This window comes from Haliotis rufescens, unplaced genomic scaffold (genome assembly GCF_023055435.1).
Source record: "Haliotis rufescens isolate VD_foot unplaced genomic scaffold, xgHalRufe1.0.p SCAF_11, whole genome shotgun sequence".
In the NCBI taxonomy this organism is placed as follows: Eukaryota; Metazoa; Mollusca; class Gastropoda; order Lepetellida; family Haliotidae; genus Haliotis; species Haliotis rufescens.
The window spans coordinates 40,250,714-40,278,381 of NW_025963791.1; the positions used below are offsets into that span (position 1 = coordinate 40,250,714).

The following is a 27,668-nucleotide window of genomic DNA, read 5'->3' on the forward strand; positions in this document are numbered from 1 at the left end:
TCTCACTGTAATGCATGCAAACAGTCTGCGGTACCTTCAGTAACTAAAATTGCAGTCCTTAGTGACAGCTCAACTCATTACACTTAAAACTCTTCACCCTAACTGGACAAATGTATCAAAAATACTTTTGAAATAGTCATTAAATATATTCATGCTATCACAAGTAGAAGATTTTCAACACAGATTAAACAGTACACTTAATAATGTGTACAGCATTGGTTAAATATCCGAGATGTTCTTACAACTAAATATGTCACTTCATAAACTGACACTGATGCCAAAACTGAAAGTCCTATTTAACATAGGAAGTACTGACTATAACATAATTTAACTGGTTTAAATATTGTAGTTCACTGTAAATTCTTTCTGCCTGGTCGTAGTCCAGCACAGTATTATTCAGTACAGTAAAATTAATCCATTGTGTCTCGCTGTACCGAAGTCGATCCGAGGGACCTTATCCATATGCCAAATATATGGAGTTATCTCCCTTGAATCATGTGTTTGCATTTCCAAATGCAACAGAAAAAGTTTTTTTAAAGAATATTTTGTCATGATAGGAGAATTATAATAAAACAGTCAATTCTAAAACTGACAAGATCAAAATATGTACCAGGATCAATATCAATATATATTCAGATGAGAAAAACATCATAAACAATCTTACTGCAGATGTATTGAAATGCTTCATACAGTAGAGCTATAAAGGACCTAATGTACATGCAGATAGGTTTTACCAAATAGGCAGTAAACATGTTTATTGACTGTACATTCTGAAGCCAGGATCTTTAGTATAGGCCAAGTGGTATACGAGGCAAGAAATATACAATAGTATTTGAAAATCAAAGCAGTGAGACAAGGATCAGATAAGCTCTTGGTTTATACAGATAAGCTTTGCAGTGACTTTGACAATATCCCCTGAATATTCCCTGATGGAGAGGGCCCTCTGAACATCCCCTGTTTGTCTTGGCAGGTCACTGTACAACTCTCCACAAGATGAGAGTGATTTCTTGCTGAACACCCCATCAGCCATTGCAGTGTCACACACTGGAACTGCTCTGAAGGGCCTTTACACAGGGTTTACAACATCGCAAGATCAGACTACCGGTGAGCCCAGTGTCGGTTATAGAGATCCCTAGGAGTGAGTGAGTTTGGTTTTACGCCGCTTTTAGCAATATTCCAGCAATATCACGGCGGGGGACACCAGAAATGGGCTTCACACATTGTACCCATGTCGGGAATCGAACCCGGGTCTTCGGCGTGACGAGCGAACGCTTTAACCACTAGGCTTCCCGACCGCCCCTGAGAGATCCCTAGGAACCTATTCTGGTTGTAAGAGGCGACCAAATGGATCGGGTGGTCTGACTCCATCACTTGGGCCATCATCGTACCCTGACAACGTGATCATTGCTCACAATATCAATCACTGGATTGTCTGTCCCAGAGTGGATTATTGCCGTCATTCAGCTCGCATATTCCTAAGTGTGGCGTTCAATGGATATACAAATGGCCTAGTGTGAGTGAATAAAACTGCACCTTGGAACAACTGTGTAGCTATGTTACTATCTACGTTATATCACAAGCTCTCGGTGGTCTGTGTTTGTTAGAAAGATATCTCCCTTACCATGAACAAAGAGACTTTGCTAATTCCAATACTTGAACACAGACTTACAGTAATCATAGAGCCATGATTTTTTTGTGGGCTTTGACTGGAAGAATAAGTTTGCATATAGGCCATTGATTCTGCCTATTCAGAGTCAAGACAAACTCCTGACTGCTTGTCCACAATGTTCTCAATTTGACATATAACCAAAATACACTAAACTAGTTGCTAGGGAAATATTCTCATACCTCTCACAAGGTCAGGGTCAGTGGGCTAGCCTAGTGGTTAAAGCGTTCACTCCACAATTTCCCACATGGGTACAATTTGAAGCCCATTTCTGGTATTCCCTGGCTGTGAAATCTGACTGACTCACTCACAAGTCATAAATGTTCTTCAGGGGTGTCGCGCCATCTTGCCCACACACAGGAAATGTTCAGAGTAACTCCTCTCCTTCCAAGAGCCCAGTTAACCCTCTACAAGCTAAAGGAGTTACATGTTATTATGCTATTATGTCCTGAACGCCATGATTCTTCTTTCGCTGCATCATTCACAAACCTACACAATCCACGGTTTTACTTGACGACACTGAAAGCTGAACGTGACTGCGAGAATATATCTGAAGATGAAAAAATCTCCAACATGACTGGACGTAAATAACGCCATTTCTTTAGTCTCATGATGTACAATTAGACCAAACAACTCTTATTGATGCAAAACTGATTTGATACCATGTTGATTTGTGTAGCTGCCTTTTGATAAAGTCACACTGAAATTGATAATCAAGATGAACTTGCTCTTGTTTTAGGTATCAAAATACTTGTCTTCCCATACATCATATTGTCTCCCATGTACTCGTTCAGTATCAGGCAGTTTGTCACAACTACTTCTAACAATGAGCAACCCAACGAATGGTGTTCCTCTTCCTCTCTCGCAGGATACTTAACTACATGTGCGACTGGTGAAAGAAGAAATTGACAAATGAAGCTACACCCAATCCTATCATTGCACGATGAGGAGCAATGAAATATTATTACTTACACTGCGCCAAGTTGGGTAGTTTCCAACAGATACTCTCGGGTCAAGATGATGGCTACTTAACACACAGTTCGATTCACAAAAACAGAAACAGTTATCACATGTTTAACTGTACTTCTAACACAAAGCTAGTTGGGGAGTTTTCTGTGCGTTGCTAAGTGCCCAACATAAAATGAAACTTAATGTTTCAATCTTGCGGTTTCCATAACAACAGTAAATAAATCTAATCTTTGATCACACTCAATTCATTTCTGACAATGGAAAATGTCACTAAGATATTCACAGCCATTGCTTAACAACATCAGTATTTGTGATAAACATGAATGTCCCATCCAGGTAACCTACACATCCAAATAGCAGATACCGGGGTACACAATATCGCAATACTAAAATCACTTGTTTTTAGACTCATGGACAGATAATATAACAATTGCACCATGCTCGTGAGAAAACAGTGACCGATAAACTCGTAGTGGCTGTTCATATAAACACCATAATATACTGATCGAAACAATTAAGGGAACAATATAGTTAAATCAGCTTTTCTATACATTTGAAATAGCACGCACAAATTATAACACACGTCTGAATCAAATGTTAAGACCTGTTTGTGTGCATTGTTTCCAAAGCATTTTGGTAGACAAGGCTGGGAAGCCATGACAGCACATCATTTTACTGTCTAAAACTGAGTGTTCCCTTATTAATTCCCATCAGTATATGTATCAAGAATTACTTTTACCAGTAATTCATGGTACTTTTTATTCTTATTCACCGTTTTCATAGAGAACGTAATTGTTAATAAATAGAAACCTAAATAGAAGTCATGAGTCAAAATATCATTTCCTAACTTAGTTTGAAACCATTGGTGTAAAACCTGCTTGGTGTAATTCTTCATAGATAAAGAACATGTTCCACACTAAACATAACAGTCAATTGTATCTAACGATCATCTAACTTGTATCCAACTCAACTCCTATTTGGATGATTAGTTTCAGAGAACCAACATCTAGGTGACAACACACTGACATACCTACCAGGAAAATAACTAGAGAAAATATATAGACTGCACTACATCTCTGAGGCAAGACAGTGAGAAGCTAGGAAACTAATCTACCAAGCACTTGGACGTACCCTTGCTCTAACACGAACACAGAGAACAGAGAACATAGGGCAGTACCTACAAAGCAAAATCTACACGTCTCCCATGGTCCTGTCTCCGACAGTCAACAAATAAAACTATCCACATGTGTTGGTGATTGAGTGGAAACATTGTGGACTGAACAGAGTCATGATCATACACGTCGGTGATCAACTGCCATACTTGTTAAAGATCTCCTAAGTCAGTTTCTATATGCAAATGTAAAATGGTGGACTGATGAGTTCCTGGTCACAGAACACAGGAGCCGAGGTTTAGTAGTGAGGATAGCGATGATGCTGTGGGGAGGACTCAATGTTAAGACTCTTGAGGATGCCGAACGGGTCCATCTCCATCTCGGTGCCTGGGGTGATGAAGCCAGACGGGGTCCGAGGGGTCTGAGGTTCGATCAAGGGAGAGGTGTCCATACTAGACCCATTTTTGGACACTGGTGCAGGAGGCAATGGTGGCTTCCTGAGAACTCCTGCGTAGGACAGCTTTTCTCCGTTCTGACTCCCAGCAGATGAAGGTTCTGCACCTTTGTCGGACTGGTCCTGCCCGTTGTTCAGGTTGAGCTGGAGTTTTGTGAGTGAGGACAGTCGACTCTGTCCATTGAGTTCCCCGGGTTTGTTTTTCGGCAGTGGTTCCTCGTCTTCTTTCTTTTCCTCAATGCTTTCTTCAATCATCCTCACCAAGTCCGTGATCTCGGTAGGAGTTGGCAGGTCGTCGCTGAACTGACGACTGAACCCTGTTTTCAGTTTTAGCTGCTTTCTAGCTTGTTTCTTATTTGAAACGACAGTAAAGTTGTCTCTGTTGTTAATCTTCTCCACCTTGTTATTGTCTGCCATTTTCCCATAGTTTGCTGGACTGTAGGGTCTCTCTGACAGAGGGGTCGACCTCCTCTCTTCCCGCCGGTCCTCAGGGGGTGGACTAGCGGATGTGCTACTCTTTGACCCCACTTCTTTCCCTTCTGTGTTCAGAAGGTGAGCTGGAACATGTTTAACTCCTGGCATCAGCTGAATCTTCTGCCCCGACACAGATGGCGACGACCGATCCTCCGATCTGCTCCTCATTTCAGCATCTTCCATTGGTGTTGGAGTGGACACATTAGAGTTGGACCCAGACGACGGCCCTGAGCTCTGACCTCGCTCCACTGCCTGAGGCCCGGAGGGGTGGCCATAGGGTAACATTGGACCATAGGGAGCGAAGCGGGGGCCTTGAGGCATGAATGGAGGCTGATGGAGAGACATTCTGTGAGGGTGGTGTTCATCCCCAATGTAGAAGTAGGGATGATGTGGGAACATGGGATGGTGGTAATAGGGTGGGTAAGACATCGGCATCCGAGGCGGCAGATACACCATCATGCGACTTTTGGGTTGCTTGTAGAATGTCTTCATGTGGGATGGAGGATGATCCCCTTGTTTTGCTCCCTCTGGTGAAGCCTTGCCGTGTTCGGGTCGACCACGCATGCTGTGATTGGCTGGGGGCATGGGTGTAGCTCTGGTTGTGACTGTCTTGGGTGAGCTGGACCTTCCACTGACCGGGCTGCCCTGACGGTGTGGGATGTACGGCCGGTACACCATCGGGCTGAAGAAGCCGGGGTGGTACATGGGCATCGGGTAGTACGGCATCACTGGAGGCTGGTACATCTGTAACGGGGACAGGGAGATGGTGAGTCTCACATAGTGGGTGAGAGGGTCACATAGTGGGTGAGAGGGTCAGATAGTGGGTGAGAGAGTGAGTGAGAGAGTGTCAGATAGCGGGTCAGATAGTGAGTGAGAGAGTGTCAGATAATGGTTGAGAGAGTGTCAGGTAGTGGGTCAGATAGTGGGTGAGAGGGTGTCACACAGTGGGTGAGAGAGTGTCAGATAGCGGGTCAGATAGTGAGTGAGAGAGTGTCAGATAGCGGGTCAGATAGTGAGTGAGAGAGTGTCAGATAATGGTTGAGAGAGTGTCAGATAGCGGGTCAGATAGTGAGTGAGAGAGTGTCAGGTAGTGGGTCAGATAGTGGGTGAGATGGTGAGTCTCACATAGTGGGTGAGAGAGTGTCAGATAGCGGGTCAGATAGTGAGTGAGAGAGTGTCACACAGTGGGTGAGAGAGTGTCAGATAGCGGGTCAGATAGTGAGTGAGAGAGTGTCAGATAATGGTTGAGAGAGTGTCAGGTAGTGGGTCAGATAGTGGGTGAGAGGGTGTCACACAGTGGGTGAGAGAGTGTCAGATAGCGGGTCAGATAGTGAGTGAGAGAGTGTCAGATAGCGGGTCAGATAGTGAGTGAGAGAGTGTCAGATAATGGTTGAGAGAGTGTCAGATAGCGGGTCAGATAGTGAGTGAGAGAGGGTCAGATAGTGGGTGAGAGGGTGTCACACAGTGGGTGAGAGAGCGTCAGATAGCGGGTCAGATAGTGGGTGAGATGGTGAGTCTCACATAGTGGGTGAGAGAGTGTCAGATAGCGGGTCAGATAGTGAGTGAGAGAGTGTCACACAGTGGGTGAGAGAGTGTCAGATAGCGGGTCAGATAGTGAGTGAGAGAGTGTCAGATAATGGTTGAGAGAGTGTCAGGTAGTGGGTCAGATAGTGGGTGAGAGGGTGTCACACAGTGGGTGAGAGAGTGTCAGATAGCGGGTCAGATAGTGAGTGAGAGAGTGTCAGATAGCGGGTCAGATAGTGAGTGAGAGAGTGTCAGATAATGGTTGAGAGAGTGTCAGATAGCGGGTCAGATAGTGAGTGAGAGAGGGTCAGATAGTGGGTGAGAGGGTGTCACACAGTGGGTGAGAGAGCGTCAGATAGCGGGTCAGATAGTGGGTGAGAGAGTGTCAGATAGCGGGTCAGATAGTGAGTGAGAGAGTGTCAGATAATGGTTGAGAGAGTGTCAGATAGCGGGTCAGATAGTGGGTGAGAGGGTGTCACACAGTGGGTGAGAGAGTGTCAGATAGCGGGTCAGATAGTGAGTGAGAGAGTGTCAGGTAGTGGGTCAGATAGTGGGTGAGATGGTGAGTCTCACATAGTGGGTGAGAGAGTGTCAGATAGCGGGTCAGATAGTGAGTGAGAGAGTGTCACACAGTGGGTGAGAGAGTGTCAGATAGCGGGTCAGATAGTGAGTGAGAGAGTGTCAGATAATGGTTGAGAGAGTGTCAGATAGCGGGTCAGATAGTGAGTGAGAGAGTGTCAGATAGCGGGTCAGATAGTGAGTGAGAGAGTGTCAGATAATGGTTGAGAGAGTGTCAGATAGCGGGTCAGATAGTGAGTGAGAGAGGGTCAGATAGTGGGTGAAAGGGTGTCACACAGTGGGTGAGAGAGCGTCAGATAGCGGGTCAGATAGTGGGTGAGAGAGTGTCAGATAGCGGGTCAGATAGTGAGTGAGAGAGTGTCAGATAATGGTTGAGAGAGTGTCAGGTAGTGGGTCAGATAGTGGGTGAGAGGGTGTCACACAGTGGGTGAGAGAGTGTCAGATAGCGGGTCAGATAGTGAGTGAGAGAGTGTCAGATAATGGTTGAGAGAGTGTCAGATAGTGGGTCAGATAGTGAGTGAGAGAGTGTCAGATAGTGGGTCAGATAGTGAGTGAGAGAGTGTCAGATAGTGGGTCAGATAGTGAGTGAGAGAGTGTCAGATAATGGTTGAGAGAGTGTCAGGTAGCGGGTCAGATAGTGGGTGAGAGAGTGTCACATAGTGGGTGAGAGAGTGTCAGATAGCGGGTCAGATAGTGAGTGAGAGAGGGTCAGATAGTGGGTGAGAGAGTGTCAGGTAGTGGGTCAGATAGTGGGTGAGAGGGTGTCAGATAATGGTTGAGAGAGTGTCAGGTAGTGGGTCAGATAGTGGGTGAGAGGGTGTCACACAGTGGGTGAGAGAGTGTCAGATAGCGGGTCAGATAGTGAGTGAGAGAGTGTCAGATAGCGGGTCAGATAGTGAGTGAGAGAGTGTCAGATAATGGTTGAGAGAGTGTCAGATAGCGGGTCAGATAGTGAGTGAGAGAGGGTCAGATAGTGGGTGAGAGGGTGTCACACAGTGGGTGAGAGAGCGTCAGATAGCGGGTCAGATAGTGGGTGAGAGAGTGTCAGATAGCGGGTCAGATAGTGAGTGAGAGAGTGTCAGATAATGGTTGAGAGAGTGTCAGGTAGTGGGTCAGATAGTGGGTGAGAGGGTGTCACACAGTGGGTGAGAGAGTGTCAGATAGCGGGTCAGATAGTGAGTGAGAGAGTGTCAGATAGCGGGTCAGATAGTGAGTGAGAGAGTGTCAGATAATGGTTGAGAGAGTGTCAGATAGCGGGTCAGATAGTGAGTGAGAGAGGGTCAGATAGTGGGTGAGAGGGTGTCACACAGTGGGTGAGAGAGCGTCAGATAGCGGGTCAGATAGTGGGTGAGAGAGTGTCAGATAGCGGGTCAGATAGTGAGTGAGAGAGTGTCAGATAATGGTTGAGAGAGTGTCAGATAGCGGGTCAGATAGTGGGTGAGAGGGTGTCACACAGTGGGTGAGAGAGTGTCAGATAGCGTGTCAGATAGTGAGTGAGAGAGTGTCAGATAATGGTTGAGAGAGTGTCAGGTAGTGGGTCAGATAGTGAGTGAGAGAGTGTCACATAGTGGGTGAGAGCGTCAGATAGTGGGTGAGAGGGTGAGTGTCACATAGTGGATGAGAGAGTGAGTGTCACATAGTGGGTGAGAGAGTGTCAGATAATGGTTGAGAGAGTGTCAGGTAGTGGGTCAGATAGTGAGTGAGAGAGTGTCACATAGTGGGTGAGAGCGTCAGATAGTGGGTGAGAGGGTGAGTGTCACATAGTGGGTGAGAGAGTGTCAGATAGCGGGTCAGATAGTGAGTGAGAGAGTGTCACATAGTGGGTGAGAGGGTCAGATAGTGGGTGAGAGGGTGAGTGTCACATAGTGGATGAGAGAGTGAGTGTCACATAGTGGATGAGAGAGTGTCAGATAATGGTTGAGAGAGTGTCAGGTAGTGGGTCAGATAGTGAGTGAGAGAGTGTCACATAGTGGGTGAGAGCGTCAGATAGTGGGTGAGAGGGTGAGTGTCACATAGTGGGTGAGAGAGTGTCAGATAGCGGGTCTGATAGTGAGTGAGAGAGTGTCACATAGTGGGTGAGAGGGTCAGATAGTGGGTGAGAGGGTGAGTGTCACATAATGGATGAGAGAGTGAGTGTCACATAGTGGATGAGAGAGTGTCAGATAATGGTTGAGAGAGTGTCAGGTAGTGGGTCAGATAGTGAGTGAGAGAGTGTCACATAGTGGATGAGAGCGTCAGATAGTGGGTGAGAGGGTGAGTGTCACATAGTGGGTGAGAGAGTGTCAGATAATGGGTGAGAGGGTGAGTGTCACATAGTGGGTGAGAGAGCGTCAAATGGTGGGTGAGAGAGTGTCACATAGTGGGTGGGAGAGTGTCAGATAGTGGGTGAGAGAGTGTCCGATAGTGGGTGAGATAGTGATTGTCAGATAATGGGTGAAATAGTGAATGTCAGATAGTGAGTGAGATAGTGAGTGTCAGATAGAGGGTGAGATAGTGAGTGTCAGATAGTGGGTGAAATAGTGAATGTCAGATAGTGGGTGAGATAGTGGGTGAAATAGTGAATGGCAGATAGTGAGTGTCACAAAGTGGGTGAGATAGTGTCAGACATTGGGTGAAATAGTGAATGTGAGATAGTGGGTGAGATAGTGAGTGTCATATAGTGGGTGAGATAGTGTGTGTCAGATAGAGGGTGTGATAATGAGTGTCAGATAGAGGGTGAGATAGTGAGTGTAAGACCAAGAGTCTGAGGGTGTGAAATAATGAATGTGAGATGATAGTGTGAGAAAGTGGGTGAGTAAAACAGCAGGTGACTGCGATTGTAGTCTGTGAGCTAATGAATGAGTGAGTGAAATGGTTCTACTTCATAGTCTTATCAGTCCCATAAGAGGCAAATATTGTTATGCCAAATGTTTGACAAATTTGTTTCTAAAAATAATGCTGAGGCAACGTTAAATTTTAACTCCCTCAAAAGAGAGTTGAAAGCAAGATAATGCAATTAATTTAGAATCGACAGTCATTCATCCTTTTTGTCCCAAACAAAATATTTTTATGCGAAAAGACCTTAAAAGCTGGAACTGATGAAATCTTATTGAGAACAGATTTCAACTTTTCTGGCTGCAACCTTTTATCAACAATGTGACAGAGTGAGGCAAATATTGCAGTCTTTTTCATCAACATGTTAAAGTGATTACATTCACTGAGATATCTGAAACAAAGTAAAGCCCTACTGCATCCATGTGCACCTACCGGCTGAATGACGGAGTGTCCATACGATGTTGTCATGGGATGGTACGGACTAAGGTGCTGCCAGGGCATGTTGTGGGGCATCCCCTGGAGGAACTGGCCCGCTGCGTCTGCTGCCGACTGGGTGTTGTGGAACAAACGATTCGGGACAAATTCCGGTGCCAGGGGATTCAGGACGTACGTCTTGGTCATTTCCGCGCCGTCCAGCTGTGAACGGAGACTCGTCCAGGTCATGCCGTGGAAACTGCTGCTCTTGTTGCAGATCTCCAGATAGTACTCCCACACTTTCCTGGGGAGAGAATCAGAAGGTGGTCACCATGGCTCACTCTCCAACTAAAACACCTGGATATCAGTTCATCAGAAGGTTGATGTTTAACATGCATTCAGTGAGTGAATGAGTAGTGTTTAACTCTGCCTTGAACAGTTATATGGCAACATAGCTAAAATAGGAGAGCCCTAAGTGATGCAGGTCCAAGTCAGTTACTACTTTGGTGGACTGCCTCCGTGGTCTAGTGGTAGAGCATCTGCCCGGAGAGCAGAAGGTCCGGGGTTTGATCCCTGACAATGTCATACCAAAAGACGTTAAAAGATGGTACATGTTGTTACCCTGTCTGGCGCTCGGCATTAAGGGGCTAAAACAAGGACTGGTCGGATTGGAGTCAGTATACTGTGTCTGAGTGGGGTATTCAATTCTAACCCTGATTCTTCATGGGACTGTGAATGTAATGAGGGGTATTCATGTCAATCTGCGGCATGGTATCTCAGTGGCTTAGCACCATGAATTGTTATCAGTCCAGACTAGTACAAGCAGCCACACAGACACACACGTGCAAAAAACTGTAGACAACAGTACTCAATCAGTGACATCGTTTAACAGAATAATACCTCACAAACCCTGCCTATTCTACTATCGGCCAATCAGACATGACCTAATGTTTTTCTGGTTTATGGAAACATGTATGCCATTTATTTTTTTGTTTCGCCAATCAAATGCCACTGAATCACTATTAATCACCCAATTTATTTATTTATATACCTGCACTTGCCAACAAGGCAGAGGGAAACTGGGTCGCCGACAACGATGACGAGAGACTGAGCACGTGTGATGGCTGTATTGAGGAGCTTCACATTCGACAGGAAGCCATAGTCCATCAGGTCCTCAACACTCGTGTCTGAACGGCAAGTGTGGCGTGTCCGCACTGTGCTTAAGATGATCACACGATACTGTTTGCCTGGAAAAGAATTACATGAAAACAGAATAAAGCAGATCATAACAAAAGCTGCAAAGCAATGTTAACATTGCAACATTTAGTTAACCATTATCCAGTGAAGCAAAGGAACAAGGATATTAGAAACAAGATTTAGTGTTGGAAACTGGCACTATTCCAACGGTTCAAAATTGTCAACAACCACATTCAGAGGATGAGTACAAGTTTTTCATGTTTGGATTTTTTTTTCATATATCACCATACAAAATGTTTTTTACACATTGAGGAATGAGCTACATGAGAGGGTGTTTATCGAAGATTAGACAGCAGACGTCTTTTTGTCAACTTCTCATGATGTCGTAACTTCCTCCTCCATCACAACATCAGTGAAGGTCAAGATGAGGGGAAGGTCAGGGTGAGGAAGGTCAAGGTGAGAGGAAGGTCAAGGTGAGAGGAAGGTCAAGGTGAGAGGAAGGTCAAGGTGAGAGGAAGGTCAAGGTGAGAGGAAGCTGCAGCTTACCCTGCACGTTGAGCACTCGCTCCACAGAGATGTTGAACATCTTCTTCTTCCTCATCTCAGCTCGAATACGGATCACCTAAAATTAAAATGGGATAAGTATTCTGGAATGGCAGCTCTTACAAAATTGACTTGTTAAGGCCTGCTGATAATTCAATGGCTCAGCATTTAGCAACTTTTCTCAAAACTATGAGAGCAATCATTATCATGTTGGCATGTGGCCAGGTCAAATCTGTAATTCTATGATTAAAGGCAGGGTTATAAAGTAACTAAACTATGTTTAACATAGCTGTATTGTTATGTTCAAGCAAGTAGGTTACTGTCTTGACATGCACAAGCTAAAATACTTTGCACAATTGTTTTCAGTCAGCATAAAAGAACTTAATGTTCCATTGATTACAATTCCTGATTGCAATTCAATTTCTAAAGTTTGTTGGGCTCACCTGGTCAGAGTAGGGAGCTACAACGCCAATCCCACTCTCCTCAATGGGTCCCCAGTCCTCTGGCCATTTCTTCACCAGTTCATCAACTCTTTCAACAATTTCGTACACCTGGTGGACGCAAAAACCCAGCATTACATCTTATCTGTCAACTGTCTGTGTATCTCATTACAAATGTTTGTTTGTTTTTTCATATATATTTCAGCTGGTAATATCACAGTGATCCACGTCCCCCACTAGTTATCTCCCTTGTCTCACCTCAGAGTTGTTGTAGAAGCCTGTGCTGTTGGCGTGCTGGATCTCCTCCCCCTTGGCTGCGTAGAAGGTCAGTGGGTGGTGGCTGTTGTGGGCAGTCAGCTTCCCGCTGGCGATCAGCTTGTTGTCGTAGAACAGCTCGGACGTGAAGTCCACGATGGCGGAGTGTGACCTGTAGTTCTCACACAGCATGATCTTGCAGGCGGAGTCGGCTGGGTACAGCTCGTACAGACGCTCCAGGAGGGAGGAGTGGAAACCCTGCTGCCGGGTGTAGTCCGAGTACACCTCAGGACTTAGCTGGAACATTCATACAGTCAGTAGAGTTTCAGGGCACTTTTAGCAATTCTCTAACTGACTTAGTGAGTGATTTAGCAGGTGAAGCTATCGCAAGTGTGTGTGTGTGTGTCAGTGTGTGTGTGTCAGTGTCAGTGTCAGTGTGTGTGTGTCAGTGTGTGTGTGTGTGTGTGTGTCAGTGTGTGTGTCAGTGTGTGTGTGTGTGTGTGTGTGTGTGTGTGTGTGTGTCAGTGTGTGTGTGTCAGTGTGTGTGTGTCAGTGTGTGTCTGCTTGTACTAGTCCGGACTGATGCCCATTGATAGTGCTAGCCCACTGAGATACCATGCTGCAGTTTAACATGAATACCTCACTCAGCCTACCAGTCCATGTTGTAGCCCCTTAATGCAGGGAACCAGACAGGGTAACAACAAGTACCATCTTTTAATGTCTTTATGTATGACGCAGCCGGGGATCGAACCCCGGACCTTCCGCTCTCTCTCTCGGTGGACGCTCTACCACTAGACCATGAAGACGGTCCACTGAGTGAGTGACTGACTTAGTGAAAGATGTAGCGAGTGACTGACTTAGTGAAAGATGTAGCGAGTGACTGACTTAGTGAAAGATGTAGTGACAAACCTGCATGTGATCCCCTGCCAGTACGATCCTTGTGGATTCTCCTGCCATGGCGAGAGGGATGAGAGTCTCGCTCTCCAGAGCCTGTGCTGCCTCGTCTATGAAGATGTGGGTGAAGAAACCTGGGGGGACAGAGAACAACACCACCATCACTCACTAGTACTCACCCGTCATAAATACATTATGCAGAGATATGAACAAGCAGAAATGAACGCTGAGATAATGACTCACATCCTAGCCAGCAACAACACAGTCACTGAGTCAAGACAAGGCAACAAGTCTGTGGCGAGTAATACTGTTGTTACATTGTTGTCTCCCCTGCTGATTCCACGTTGGAGAAGGTCAAAACAATTTGTCCTTGTCATGACAGGCAACTAAGATCTGTGATCAGGTTAACTGACTTCGTTGGTTTTATCATACTGAAGGTGTATCAATATCAACAAGCATGAAATAATCACATCCAACGCCAATATGACATGTCGGGTGTGTGCAATGCATTAGCCCCATGTGAACTATGTTCACTGGGCCTTTTTGTAAAGAAATATAGTACGTTTTTCAAGATCTGCTCCGGAAACGAGGACTACCACCATTTTCAGTCTAAATCAAAGTCGTTGCCATGGAAACTTGAAAAATAACTTTTAAAAAAAATCCCAAACTATCAAAAGGCACCAGTTCACCACTAGACCAATCAATGTGCAAAATATGGTTAAGAAAAATTGTACGGTTTTCAAGATCTGCTCCGGAAACGAGGACTACCGCCATTTTCAGTCTAAATCAAAGTCATTGCCATGGAAACTCGATTTTTTTTTTTTTAAAATCCCAAACTATCAAAAGGCACCAGTTCACCACTAGATCTATCTATGTGCCAAGTTTGGTGAAGAAATATGGTACGGTTTTGAAGATCTGCTCCGGAAACGAGGACTACCGCCATTTTCAGTCTAAATCAAAGTCGTTGCCATGGAAACTCGAAAAATAATTTTTTTTAAAATCCCAAACTATCAAAAGGCACCAGTTCACCACTAGATCTATCTATGTGCCAAGTTTGGTGAAGAAATATGGTACAGTTTTCAAGATCTGCTCCGGAAACGAGGACTACCACAATTTTCAGTCTAAATCAAAGTTGTTGCCATGGAAACTCGAAAAATAACTTTTTAAAAAATCCCAAAGTATCAAAAGGCACCAGTTCACCACTAGATCTATCTATGTGCCAAGTTTGGTGAAGAAATATGGTACAGTTTTCAAGATCTGCTCCGGAAACGAGGACTACCGGCATTTTCAGTCTAAATCAAAGTTGTTGCCATGGAAACTCAAATTTTTTTTTTTTTAAAATCCCAAACTATCAAAAGGCACCAGTTCACCACTAGATCTATCTATGTGCCAAGTTTGGTGAAGAAATATAGTACAGTTTTCAAGATCTGCTCCGGAAACGAGGACTACCGCCATTTTCAGTCTAAATCAAAGTCGTTGCCATGGAAACCTCGAAAAATAATTTTTTTTAAAATCCCCAACTATCAAAAGGCACCAGTTCACCACTATATCTATCTATGTGCCAAGTTTGGTGAAGAAATATGGTACGGTTTTCAAGATCTGCTCCGGAAACGAAATGTGACGGCCGGACGGAAGAACGGACGGACGGCACCCATTCCTATATCCCCCTTCCACTTCGTGGCGGGGGATAATAACTGGGCTGTCTGGATAAAGGCTGCATCATATAGCGGGCTTGTAGTGTTAAATTACAAACACATTGTAACATGCTGTCATGGAACTAGTACGCACTAAGACAGGCAACAGCAGAGCAGACACGTCCCCAGTGGTCATCCATACATACTATTTGTCTCCTGCTAGCATTGTCATCACATGATCAGTATTATTGTACACTACTTTATTATTGGTAAGGATTACTTGACTAAAGATAACTGTTTTGTTCCCATGAACATGTTGAGTAGTCTTTGTTACTACTCTATAGGACACAGCTGCATGTTTGCGAAAAATATGCAAACTAAATCATCACTATATTTGTTTGTTTGTTGTTTAAAGCCACACTCAGCAATATTCCAGGTACATGACGTCCGTCTGTAAATAATCGAGTCTGGCCCAGAAATCCAGTGAGCATCGATCCAACTCAGTGAGCCTGACAACCCAATCCCGTTAGTCACCTCTTACAACAAGCAAAATCGTCTCTTACAACAAGCATGGGATACTGAAGGCCAATTCTACCCCAGATCACGGGTCTGTTGAGTAGTATTTAACTAATTCTGGTCACTATATGGCTGAAACACTACCGATGTGACTATAAATGTTAACTCACTCACTCACACCGAATCACCATTTTAGTCAGCTCTTTGAATGAACAAGAACTGCAGGGCTGTTCCTGTACCACTCAAAAAATATGTTAAGGGCCCACCCGATTGTTTCATATTACGGGAGTTAACATGACATACTTGTTCTTAACATTTATATGGCATGATCCCCTACTTTTTATGAAGAGTATATTACTAGAGAAAAACAAAACAAGAATTTCTCACGCACATCGCTTTAACTGTGCCAAACTGTTTGGGGTAAATGGGCAAGTGCTGACATGCTCCTTCTCACCTGATGGTAGGTCAAGGTCACTGATGTATCGTGACGTGCTGAGTGTGGTGATGACGATCCTGTGTTTTTCAAGGTCTTCCAGCCCAGGATACCGGAACAGCCCCACGGACTTGTCCCACAGGCAATAGTCCAGGACAATGTCGGACACTGTCTGCACCCAGCGCTGCCGATACAACACACGCAGTGGCCGTGCTTCTGGGTGGTTGTCTTCCACATACGGGTGGAAGAACTCTCGGATGTACAGATCTGCCGCACTACAAGCAAAGCAATCGAAGAACCCTGGATCAGTCTCACTCCAGTACTATGTCAAAATCAATTGATATGTGCAGTCAAGTTTTCTTGCATATTAACAATGATGTTTGTTTGTTGTTTAACACCGCACTGAGCCATATTCCAGCTATATGACGGCAGTCTGTAAATTATCAATCAATATGTTGGGCTAAGGTTTCTTGCATATTAATAGATATAAATGAAAAGATATAAATTATTAATATTATCAATTGATTAGTGAAATCCCCTGACCTGAAACCCTACCCTGAGGTAAACAAAGTAGACACAATTGGATAACTTCTTTTTTTACTGTAAAGGCGACATTTAGGTATAGATCCATATACCGTTGGCAAGGAAGACAGTTCAGTGTGATTGATGTGCAAATGACAAAAGAAATTATGTACAAATCTATATGTACTGATACTGAATGAAACATTTGGGGCCCCTGTGAGCCCCAGTAACCCTGCTCGACCCATCTGAGAGGGGGGGGGGGGAGGGTTCACCTGTTGGTGTGGGTACAGGAGGAAACATATTGTGGCCCCAGTAACCCTGCTCTAGCCATCTGAGAGGGGGCGGATCACCTGTTGGTGTGGGTACAGGCGGAAACATATTGTGGCCCCAGTAACCCTGCTCTAGCCATCTGAGAGGGGGCGGATCACCTGTTGGTGTGGGTACAGGCGGAAACATATTGTGGCCCCAGTAACCCTGCTCTAGCCATCTGAGAGGGGCGGTTCACCTGTTGGTGTGGGTACAGGAGGAAACATATTGTGGCCCCTGTCTAGCCATCTGAGAGGGGTGGATCACCTGTTGGTGTGGGTACAGGAGGAAACATATTGTGGCCACTGTCTAGCCATCTGAGAGGGGCGGTTCACCTGTTGGTGTGGGTACAGGAGGAAACATATTGTGGCCCCTGTCTAGCCATCTGAGAGGGGCGGATCACCTGTTGGTGTGGGTACAGGAGGAAACATATTGTGGCCCCTGTCTAGCCATCTGAGAGGGTCGGTTCACCTGTTGGAGTGGGTACAGGAGGAAACATATTGTGGCCCCTATCTAGCCATCTGAGAGGGGCGGATCACCTGTTGGTGTGGGTACAGGCGGAAACAAATTGTGGCCCCAGTAACCCTGCTCTAGCCATCTGAGAGGGCCAGTTCACCTGTTGGAGTGGGTACAGGCGGAAACATATTGTGGCCCCTGTCTAGCCATCTGAGAGGGGGCGCTTCACCTGTTGGTGTGGGTACAGGAGGAAACATATTGTGGCCCCTGTCTAGCCATCTGAGAGGGGCGGATCACCTGTTGGTGTGGGTACAGGAGGAAACATATTGTGGCCCCTGTCTAGCCATCTGAGAGGGGCAGTTCCCCTGTTGGTGTGGGTACAGGAGGAAACATATTGTGGCCCCAGTAACTCTGCTCTAGCCATCTGAGAGGGGGTGGATCACCTGTTGGTGTGGGTACAGGAGGAAACATATTGTGGCCCCAGTAACTCTGCTCTAGCCATCTGAGAGGGGGCGGTTCACCTGTTGGTGTGGGTACAGGAGGAAACATATTGTGGCCCCTGTCTAGCCATCTGAGAGGGGCGGTTCACCTGTTGGTGTGGGTACAGGAGGAAACATATTGTGGCCCCTGTCTAGCAATCTGAGAGGGGCAGTTCACCTGTTGGAGTGGGTACAGGAGGTACAGGAGGAAACATATTGTGGCCACTGTCTAGCCATCTGAGAGGGGCGGTTCACCTGTTGGTGTGGGTACAGGAGGAAACATATTGTGGCCCCTGTCTAGCAATCTGAGAGGGGCGGTTCACCTGTTGGAGTGGGTACAGAAGGTACAGGAGGAAACATATTGTGGCCACTGTGAGCCCCAGTAACTCTGCTCTAGCCATCTGAGAGGGTCGGTTCACCTGTTGGAGTGGGTACAGGAGGAAACATATTGTGGCCCCTATCTAGCCATCTGAGAGGGGCGGTTCACCTGTTGGTGTGGGTACAGGAGGAAACATATTGTGGCCCCTGTCTAGCCATCTGAGAGGGGCGGTTCACCTGTTAGTGTGGGTACAGGAGGTACAGGAGGAAACATATTGTGGCCACTGTCTAGCCATCTGAGAGGGGCGGTTCACCTGTTGAGTGGGTACAGGAGGTACAGGAGGAAACATATTGTGGCCACTGTGAGCCCCAGTAACTCTGCTCTAGCCATCTGAGAGGGTCGGTTCACCTGTTGGTGTGGGTACAGGAGGTACAGGAGGAAACATATTGTGGCCACTGTCTAGCCATCTGAGAGGGGCGGTTCACCTGTTGGTGTGGGTACAGGAGGTACAGGAGGAAACATATTGTGGCCACTGTCTAGCCATCTGAGAGGGGCGGTTCACCTGTTGGAGTGGGTACAGGAGGTACAGGAGGAAACATATTGTGGCCACTGTGAGCCCCAGTAACTCTGCTCTAGCCATCTGAGAGGGTCGGTTCACCTGTTGGAGAGGGTACAGGAGGTACAGGAGGAAACATATTGTGGCCACTGTGAGCCCCAGTAACTCTGCTCTAGCCATCTGAGAGGGGCAGTTCACCTGTTGGTGTGGGTACAGGAGGAAACATATTGTGGCCCCAGTAACTCTGCTCTAGCCATCTGAGAGGGGTGGTTCATCTGTTGGTGTGGGTACAGGAGGAAACATATTGTGGCCCCTGTCTAGCTATCTGAAAAGGGGCGGTTCACCTGTTGGTGTGGGTACAGGAGGAAACATATTGTGGCCACTGTGAGCCCCAGTAACCCTGCTCTAGCCATCTGAGAGGGGCGGTTCACCTGTTGGAGTGGGTACAGGAGGAAACATATTGTGGCCCCTGTCTAGCCATCTGAGAGGGGCGGTTCACCTGTTGGTGTGGGTACAGGAGGAAACATATTGTGGCCCCTGTCTAGCCATCTGAGAGGGCCAGTTCACCTGTTGGTGTGGGTACAGGAGGAAACATATTGTGGCCCCTGTCTAGCTATCTGAGAGGGGGTGGTTCACCTGTTGGTGTGGGTACAGGAGGAAACATATTGTGGCCCCTGTCTAGCCATCTGAGAGGGGGCGGTTCACCTGTTGGTGTGGGTACAGGAGGAAACATATTGTGGCCCCAGTAACCCTGCTCCACCCATCTTAGAGGGGGCGGATCACCTGTTGGTGTGGGTACAGGAGGAAACATATTGTGGCCCCAGTAACCCTGCTCCACCCATCTGAGAGGGGCGGATCACCTGTTGGTGTGGGTACAGGAGGAAACATATTGTGGCCCCTGTCTAGCCATCTGAGAGGGCCAGTTCACCTGTTGGAGTGGGTACAGGGCCAGTTCACCTGTTGGTGTGGGTACAGGAGGAAACATATTGTGGCCCCTGTCTAGCCATCTTAGAGGGGGCGAATCACCTGTTGGTGTGGGTACAGGAGGAAACATATTGTGGCCCCTGTCTAGCCATCTGAGAGGGCCAGTTCACCTGTTGGAGTGGGTACAGGGCCAGTTCACCTGTTGGTGTGGGTACAGGAGGAAACATATTGTGGCCCCTGTCGAGCCATCTGAGAGGGGGCGGATCACCTGTTGGTGTGGGTACAGGAGGAAACATATTGTGGCTCCAGTAACCCTGCTCCACCCATCTGAGAGGGGCAGTTCACCTGTTGGTGTGGGTACAGGAGGAAACATATTGTGGCCCCTGTCTAGCCATCTGAGAGGGCCAGTTCACCTGTTGGTGTGGGTACAGGAGGAAACATATTGTGGCCCCTGTCTAGCCATCTGAGAGGGCCAGTTTACCTGTTGGTGTGGGTACAGGAGGAAACATATTGTGGCCCCTGTCGAGCCATCTGTGAGGGGGCGGATCAGCTGTTGGTGTGGGTACAGGAGGAAACATATTGTGGCCCCAGTAACCCTGCTCCACCCATCTTAGAGGGTGCGGATCACCTGTTGGTGTGGGTACAGGAGGAAACATATTGTGGCCCCAGTAACCCTGCTCCACCCATCTGAGAGGGGCGGATCACCTGTTGGTGTGGGTACAGGAGGAAACATATTGTGGCCACTGTCTAGCCATCTGAGAGGGGCGGTTCACCTGTTGGTGTGGGTACAGGAGGAAACATATTGTGGCCCCTGTCTAGCCATCTGAGAGGGGCAGTTCACCTGTTGGTGTGAGTACAGGAGGAAACATATTGTGGCCCCTGTCTAGCCATCTGAGAGGGGCGGTTCACCTGTTGGTGTGGGTACAGGAGGAAACATATTGTGGCCCCTGTCTAGCCATCTGAGAGGGCCAGTTTACCTGTTGGAGTGGGTACAGATAAGGATCCTGGTGTCATCCTGCTGGAGGACCTGCTTGGCTGCTTGTGCCATGGTGAATGTCTTCCCGGTCCCAAATGGCCCCACGATGAGGAGTGGGGGCAGCTTGACGTTGAGATCGGTGACCACACCCACTATGGCCTCCTTCTGCTTCACATTCAGCTTGTTGTCCATGTCTCTGTTCCACTGCCTGGAAGAGAGACACTGTGTTAGTGAATGCACAACAAGACCCTCTCAAGCAGAAGTTTAAGGAATTACAATAAGTTTATATTGGGTGATGTGTTATGTTTGGGGCTGTACCTGTGTCCCATCCAGAGGAGTGGGCATGTTTCATTTCAGCTTCATTAATGTTCAGAGAGGTCAAAATGCACAGAGAGGTCATCACCACAGTGCATAGGTCAACCCAAGTTCAGTACTCACAATAGGATAAAATAGAAAGACAAAGGTTGAGCCCATCTAGACTGAACTTTAAACCATCCAAATTCCAAACAAAAAACATCTTAAAAAATATCAAGCCACAGTTTTTATTTTAATTACTGCCATTGTGGTGGCCATATTACCCTGTTTCACAACAGGTTAACGAAGAAGGTCAAATATTTAGCCAGGCTACAAAATAATACAGATTCCCAACATACCATGTTCACAAATACCATCCAAGTAAGGGCCATCACTGCTATTTTTAATTACTGGTATTATTCAAGATAAGTGCAGGTGAAGGCAGCATGCCCAGTCTCAACTCTAGTTCCAGAGGAAAGATGACTGATGCTGAAGTTGGACAAGCAGGCCTTTGCCTGAGACAGGTGTGCTACATCTGTCACAAATCAACATCCACAGTTTCACCCTCTTGCCAGTAAACAATCAGTCCTGTACCTGTTTGGAGTCCAAGGAATGGCTGGTTCGCTCTTGGGGGGAAACACGATGTCCAGCGTGGGCAGCTTATCCACAGCTGAGTGCATCTCACACTTGGACAGGCGATTCAGCTGGAACTGGACCTGGAACAACAGACCCCAGACTGACACAGATACTATAGGGAACCTTGGGTCAGTTGGCAGTCCCAGACCCCAGACTGACACAGATACTATAGGGAGCCTTGGGTCAGTTGGCAGTCCCAGACCCCAGACTGACACAGATACTATAGGGAGCCTTGGGTCAGTTGGCAGTCCCAGACCCCAGACTGACACAGATACTATAGGGAGCCTTGGGTCAGTTGGCTGTCCCAGACCCCAGACTGACACAGATACTATAGGGAGCCTTGGGTCAGTTGGCAGTCCCAGACCCCAGACTGACACAGATACTATAGGGAGCCTTGGGTCAGTTGGCAGTCCCAGACCCCAGACTGACACAGATACCATAAGGAGCCTTGGGTCAGTTGGCAGTCCCAGACCCCAGACTGACACAGATACTATAGGGAGCCTTGGGGCAGTTGGCAGTCCCAGACCCCAGACTGACACAGATACTATAGGGAGCCTTGGGGCAGTTGGCAGTCCCAGAAATGGACAGGTGATGAGGGATGATATGTATGATGTTATATAAATAATGATACTTTCTCGACCTTGACCAAAAATGAGATGTGATAATGGAGCAGAGTCTGCCTGAAACGCATACAGTCAATACACATTTCTCCATTACACTCAACTGTACTATAGGCCTGGGTGCTGTGGTACAGAGCGATCTTAGCGCTAAGGTGATCGTAACTCCCATACTTTAACATAGACTTATAACATAGACTTACGACAGTCGTAGTGCTAAGGTTGTTTTGTACAATGGCACCCTGAGACCTTAAGCCCATACAGTCTTTTTAAAGACTACTCCAGACGACGAGTGGAAAACACATTTCACCAGTCGTCAAGATTTTGTAGCTAGTCCTGCTTCAATGAAGCAAAAATATTTACCATGTTTACAGTTTTATTCAGTTCCATTTTATATAAAAAATGAATCATTCAGAAACGGTTCAGAATCATAGCCCTCAAATGCTGCTAGTCAATGGGGATTACCATCACTGGATTTTTACTTGTCATCAACACAATTTAGTAGTCTTGGGCGAACAGACTATCAGGAATTTTGAAGAATGTGTATGAATAAAAACTTATTGCGATGTTTCTCCATCTTTCTCTACACAATACGCTTCCATCTAAGCTTGTGATGGCATTCCAGTTAACTATTTCATCAACTTGACCTCCAGTCATCTGACAGTTGTGGACCAATCACTGTTGTTCACCCTTTTCTGCCTTCCCTGACTAACTCTACCTGAGCTTCAAATTCCTGGTCACATGACAAGTTGAGTTCTCTGATGCAGCGAGCCGAGAGTCGTAGAAAGATGAAGTTCTTTCCCTTGCCCTCTATCAACGCTTCATACACCTACAGAAGAAACCATACAGTCTGGATAAAATACACACTCAATACATCTAATAATATCATGGCTTACAGACCTGACAGGCTTTGCATCTTGTGAGTGAGTTTGCCCCTGATTCAAACAGTTTCAGTGTGTTTGACAAAATATGACGAGATGTTCCTTGTACTGGGGGAACCCAAAGTAGGGGTATGGTGATGACAAACTGCGGCTCATAATGAAGGAAAATCTGGGATTTGAACCATAATAACCAGAAGCAACTCTGCACAGTGAATTGTATCATCTCTGGGACATGCGGCCCCTGTAAAACACTGAAGTGAGTGAGTTTGGTTTTACTCTGCTTTTAGCAATATTCCAGCAATATCACGGCGGGGAACACCAGAAATGGGCTTCACACATTGTGCCCATGTGGAGAATCAAACTCGTGTCTTCAGCATGACGAGCAAGCACTTTAACCACTAGGCTACTCCACCCCCCTTTTAAAACACTGCAAGAATGCTTTTGATTACAATAGATATGGAGAGACGCTGGATACTAATTCTTCCAACAAGATAAATGCTTTCAGGACACAAATCCCTTACACAAACAGTTTCATTTTTGGCTTAAACATCAGATTGGCCTTTTCTTTCTCAAACAGACAAGATAATGTGGAATGAGACCTGGTCTGTCTTCATCAGCTTTCCCTCCGCATCAGTGACAGCAGGTGCAATGAGTGCCATCTGGGAGTTCATCAGGATGAGCCGCCCGCCCATGGAGTCCTCGGACAGGTCATCCTCCAGCAGCATCCGGGCAAACAGCTGGCCATCGTGGGCGTACTTCGCTGTCGACAGGGCGCCGGGCATCAGAAGAAAGCGATTCACCAGCTGGAGCGAGGTCTTTACATTGAATCTGTGAGGAAGAATGTTATTGTAGCACAATGTATGCCATAGTCTGCATTAGTAACGCTTCAGTATGATCTCAGTGAGTAGTGATGTTCTCCTTGAAGAGTATACATATACCCTCATGTTTGTTTATTGTGGATGGAAAGGACTCATACAGATCATCAACATTTATCCCTCAAGTGAAATCCATAACCTCAGTTCAGGAGTGACAGTCCGAGTGCATGACATCGAGGCCCAACTTTGTGAATGTGATTATATTCTTGTTCAGTTTGTTACAGCAGTACAGTTGAGGTATATTGTGAGGTGTCTGTCCTTGGCTGCTCTGACCAAGACACTCAAATCTGCGTGATATGACTTATATTTTGTTTGATTTGACACAGCAGCACAATAGAGGAATATGGGGAAGTATCTGTCCTTGCTGACCTGGACACAAAGCTGAGCTGGGCCATCTCCTCCAGGTAGAGCATCTCATGCATCCACAGGCGGTAGTTCTCCTTGCTGAGGGTCTGGACGATGGTCTCTGACATGGAGAGCTTCTCTGGCCGTGGTAACGTGTACTTCGACAGTAGGCTCTTCTCAGTGCCAGAATACGGGTTGGAGCTAAAACAGACAATGTTTCAACCATTTAGAAGTGCAAATGAGAGAATGACTTTCATCTTAACACCAGACAGGAGACTTTATCTCCATTATCGCCATTATCACAAAACCTTCCCATAACACATGGGGCAGTCTGTAGGCCTACACATGACAACATTGCCATCACCATCATATCTTACACTTCCAGTCCAACTTACACAGGTTCAAAGGGTGTAATTTCCACCTTCTCGTCCGTCCACCTGCTGGAGTCGGTCAGGATGAGGTCCTTGGTCAGCTTCTCCGTGTCCATCACCGGCGCAGACTCCACCTGCATCTCCCGCGCCATCACCGCCTCCAGGCCAAAGTCAAACACGATGGACTGCCGGAACGTGCCATACAGGTCAGTCTTGAATACAACCTGGCAAAGAAGGGGAGTGAGTGAGTGAGTTGGGTTTATCATCCAAAACTCGCTCCCACAGGAGATATCGCTTGGATGAGATCAAGCGATATCTACACTGTAGATATCGCTGCAATGAAATTACATCACAATGCTTTGCAGACCATTGTGACATCACTGGTTACCATGACGTCACAATCAAATGACATCACTAATGGCTCTGCTACTGAAGCTGTTAGCAGTACTTTTTACACTGAAGACACTGCTAATTATTGTCTACAAATTGAAAAAGTTGGATGAAAGATGTTGGATGATAAATAAAATCTCACCCTCGTGTCTTTTGATATCAAATATATCAACACTCGGTGATAAAAGTGGCAAAAATCCTCGGCAAGCCTCGGAATTTTTCCACTTTTATCAACTTGTGTTGATATATTTGATATCAAAAGACACTCGGGTGAGATTCTCTATTTAACGCTTATTTGAACAGTACTTCTGCCCCAGGAAGGAAAGAATTAGTGTGCACAATGTCAGACTGTAAGTCTAGTGGTCATCATGGGAAATCTCCACAACCAATACTTGACACAGCATCCCAGCAGTGACGTGGGTCAGAACATAACATACTGGTGCACATCCAATCTGAGCAGGCTGAGTGGGAAGCATCCTTCATGACATGCAACAATCAAGCATCAGTATTTGTTTGTTTGTTTGTTGTTTAACACCGCACTCAGCAATATTCCAGCTATATGACAGCAAATAATTGAGTCTGGACCAAACAATCCAGTGATTGAAATCATGAGCATCAGTCCACGCAATTGGGATATGATGACATGCATCAACCAAGTTGGCCTTACCACCCGATCCCGTTAGTCGCTTCTTACGAAAAGCATAGTCGCCACTTATGGCAAGCATAGGTAGCTGAAGACCTTTTCTAACCGGATCTTCACGGGTCTAATAATTTTGTGACCATGTTACTTCATTATCACTTTCACAAATTGGTGAGTTTGGAAATAAGTTCATAAATGCTGTTTTCTTCTGTACGTTTTACAATTTCTTACAATATTTATATGAATGTCAATTTAGGTGTTACATAGGGATGAGAATGGATATTTTCAGTTGAAACCTCTTTGCAATGGAGTGTGGTCCATAATTTGGGGCTTGGGGGAAGCCATCAGATTTTCACAAATTTGTGGTCACCAAAATTCACGGATTTGCGGAAGATCCTTGTCCCTGGTTACATTAGGTGGTGTCACCAGGGGTTTAATACAGTATTTTACTTTTACTATGCAGTAATTTCTACTTGCAAGGATACAATTCAATTAACACTACTGACCACCAATTGATAAAAAAACTTCTTATTTTGTGCGAGTGGCTGACCTTGACCCTGTAGACGTATTCCCCATGGCCCTTGTTGGCTGTGTCCTGGTTGATCCACTCCTGGCACTGGTGCTCCAGGTTCTGGTACTTCTGGGTCTTCTTGGGGCCCACGGAGATGGACGAGATGTAGAAGTAGCTGCGGTTCACGTCGTCCAGGAGGGCTACGCTGTGCAGGCAGATCTGTGGGAGGATGAGGAGGAGGCATGAGAGAGCTACCAATATTACACCAGTACAGCTGTCCTGTAGGAGTGAGTGGAAAGTGAGTGAGTGAGTGGGTTTCTATTCTATACAGCCAGAAAGATTTAAGTGATACCAGTTGTTCTGTAGGATGGTGAGTGAGTGAGTGAGGGTGAGTGAGATTGAGTGAGTGAGTGAGTGAGTGAGTGAGTGAGTGAGTGAGTGAGTGAGTGAGGGTGAGTGAGTGAGTGAGTGAGTGAGTGAGTGAGTGAGTGAGTGAGTGAGTGGGTTTCTATTCTATACAGCTAGAAAGATTTAAGTGATACCAGTTGTTCTGTAGGATGGTGAGTGGAGAGTGAGTGAGTGAGTGAGTGAGTGAGTGAGAGAGTGAGAGTGAGTGAGAGTGAGTGAGTGGGTGGGTTTCTATTCTATACAGCTAGAAAGATTTAAGTGATACCAGTTGTTCTGTAGGAGTGTGTGGAGAGTGAGAGTGAGTGAGTGAGTGAGAGAGTGAGTGGGTGGGTTTCTATTCTATACAGCTAGAAAGATTTCAGTGATACCAGTTGTTCTGTAGGATGGTGAGTGAGTGAGTGAGTGGGTTTCTATTCTATGCAGCCAGAAAGATTTCAGTGATTTCAGTTGTTCTGTAGGATGGTGAGTGGGGAGTGAGTGGAGAGTGAGTAAGTGAGTGAGTTTCTTCTATTCTATACAGCCAGAAAGATTTCAGTGATATCAGTTGTTCTGTAGGAGGGTGAGTGAGTGTGTGAATAGGGTGCTATTATTTTCACACTACAGCTACATAGACAACTGATGCAGCAATATTACTAGAAGGCTCCCTTCTCAGATCAATGCTGACTGTCTCAAAAACCTATTTCCGAGCTTTCAAGTGGAAGTTTGTTCCAAGTTAATGAATTTTCTCTAATCATCATTGAGAATAAAAACATACTTATCATTCATCCATGAGATAGTATATTTGCCGTGTCTATTGTAGGTGAATGTCTGTTTGTCCAAGTGTCTGTTGTGTCACCCCTCGTGTCTGTTGTGTCACCCCTCGTGTCTGTTGTGTGTCAGTCCTCATGTCTGTTGTGTCAGTCCTTGTGCCTGTCCTGGTGTCTGTTGTGTCAGACCTCGTGTCTGTCCATGTGTCAGTCATTGTGTCAGTCATTGTGTCTGTTGTGTCAGTCCTTGTGTCTGTTGTGTCAGTCCTCGTGTCTGTCATCATGTCTGTTGTGTCAGTCCTTGTGTCTGTTGTGTCAGTCCTTGTGTCTGATGTGTCAGTCCTGGTGTCTGTTGTGTCAGTCCTGGTGTTTGTTGTGTCAGTCCTGGTGTCTGTTGTGTCTGTCCTGGTGTCTGATGTGTCAGTCCTGGTGTCTGTTGTGTCTGTCCTCATGATTGTGTGTCTGTCCTGGTGTCTGATGTGTCAGTCCTGGTGTCTG

The 27,668-nt window shown here is 46.1% G+C and overlaps 1 protein-coding gene across 3 annotated transcripts in view; it reads right to left on the bottom strand.

The window, feature by feature from the left end:
- Nucleotides 1-1,436: 1,436 nt before the first annotated feature.
- Nucleotides 1,437-27,668, bottom strand: part of LOC124142337 (probable helicase with zinc finger domain) — a 75,917-nt gene continuing 49,685 nt past the window's right edge. For all 3 annotated transcript variants that reach the window (XM_046510755.2, XM_046510756.2, XM_046510757.2), the window contains 15 exons: nt 26,056-26,235; nt 24,500-24,699; nt 24,129-24,305; nt 23,484-23,712; nt 22,722-22,832; nt 21,345-21,466; nt 20,458-20,664; nt 15,940-16,193; nt 13,351-13,469; nt 12,445-12,738; nt 12,190-12,297; nt 11,750-11,825; nt 11,058-11,253; nt 10,025-10,310; nt 1,437-5,419 (listed from right to left, as the gene is read on the bottom strand). In XM_046510755.2, the coding sequence (XP_046366711.2) occupies nt 4,046-5,419; nt 10,025-10,310; nt 11,058-11,253; nt 11,750-11,825; nt 12,190-12,297; nt 12,445-12,738; nt 13,351-13,469; nt 15,940-16,193; nt 20,458-20,664; nt 21,345-21,466; nt 22,722-22,832; nt 23,484-23,712; nt 24,129-24,305; nt 24,500-24,699; nt 26,056-26,235 (3,933 nt within the window). In that variant the 3' untranslated portion in view covers nt 1,437-4,045. The remainder of the gene's footprint in view (nt 5,420-10,024; nt 10,311-11,057; nt 11,254-11,749; nt 11,826-12,189; nt 12,298-12,444; nt 12,739-13,350; nt 13,470-15,939; nt 16,194-20,457; nt 20,665-21,344; nt 21,467-22,721; nt 22,833-23,483; nt 23,713-24,128; nt 24,306-24,499; nt 24,700-26,055; nt 26,236-27,668) is intronic.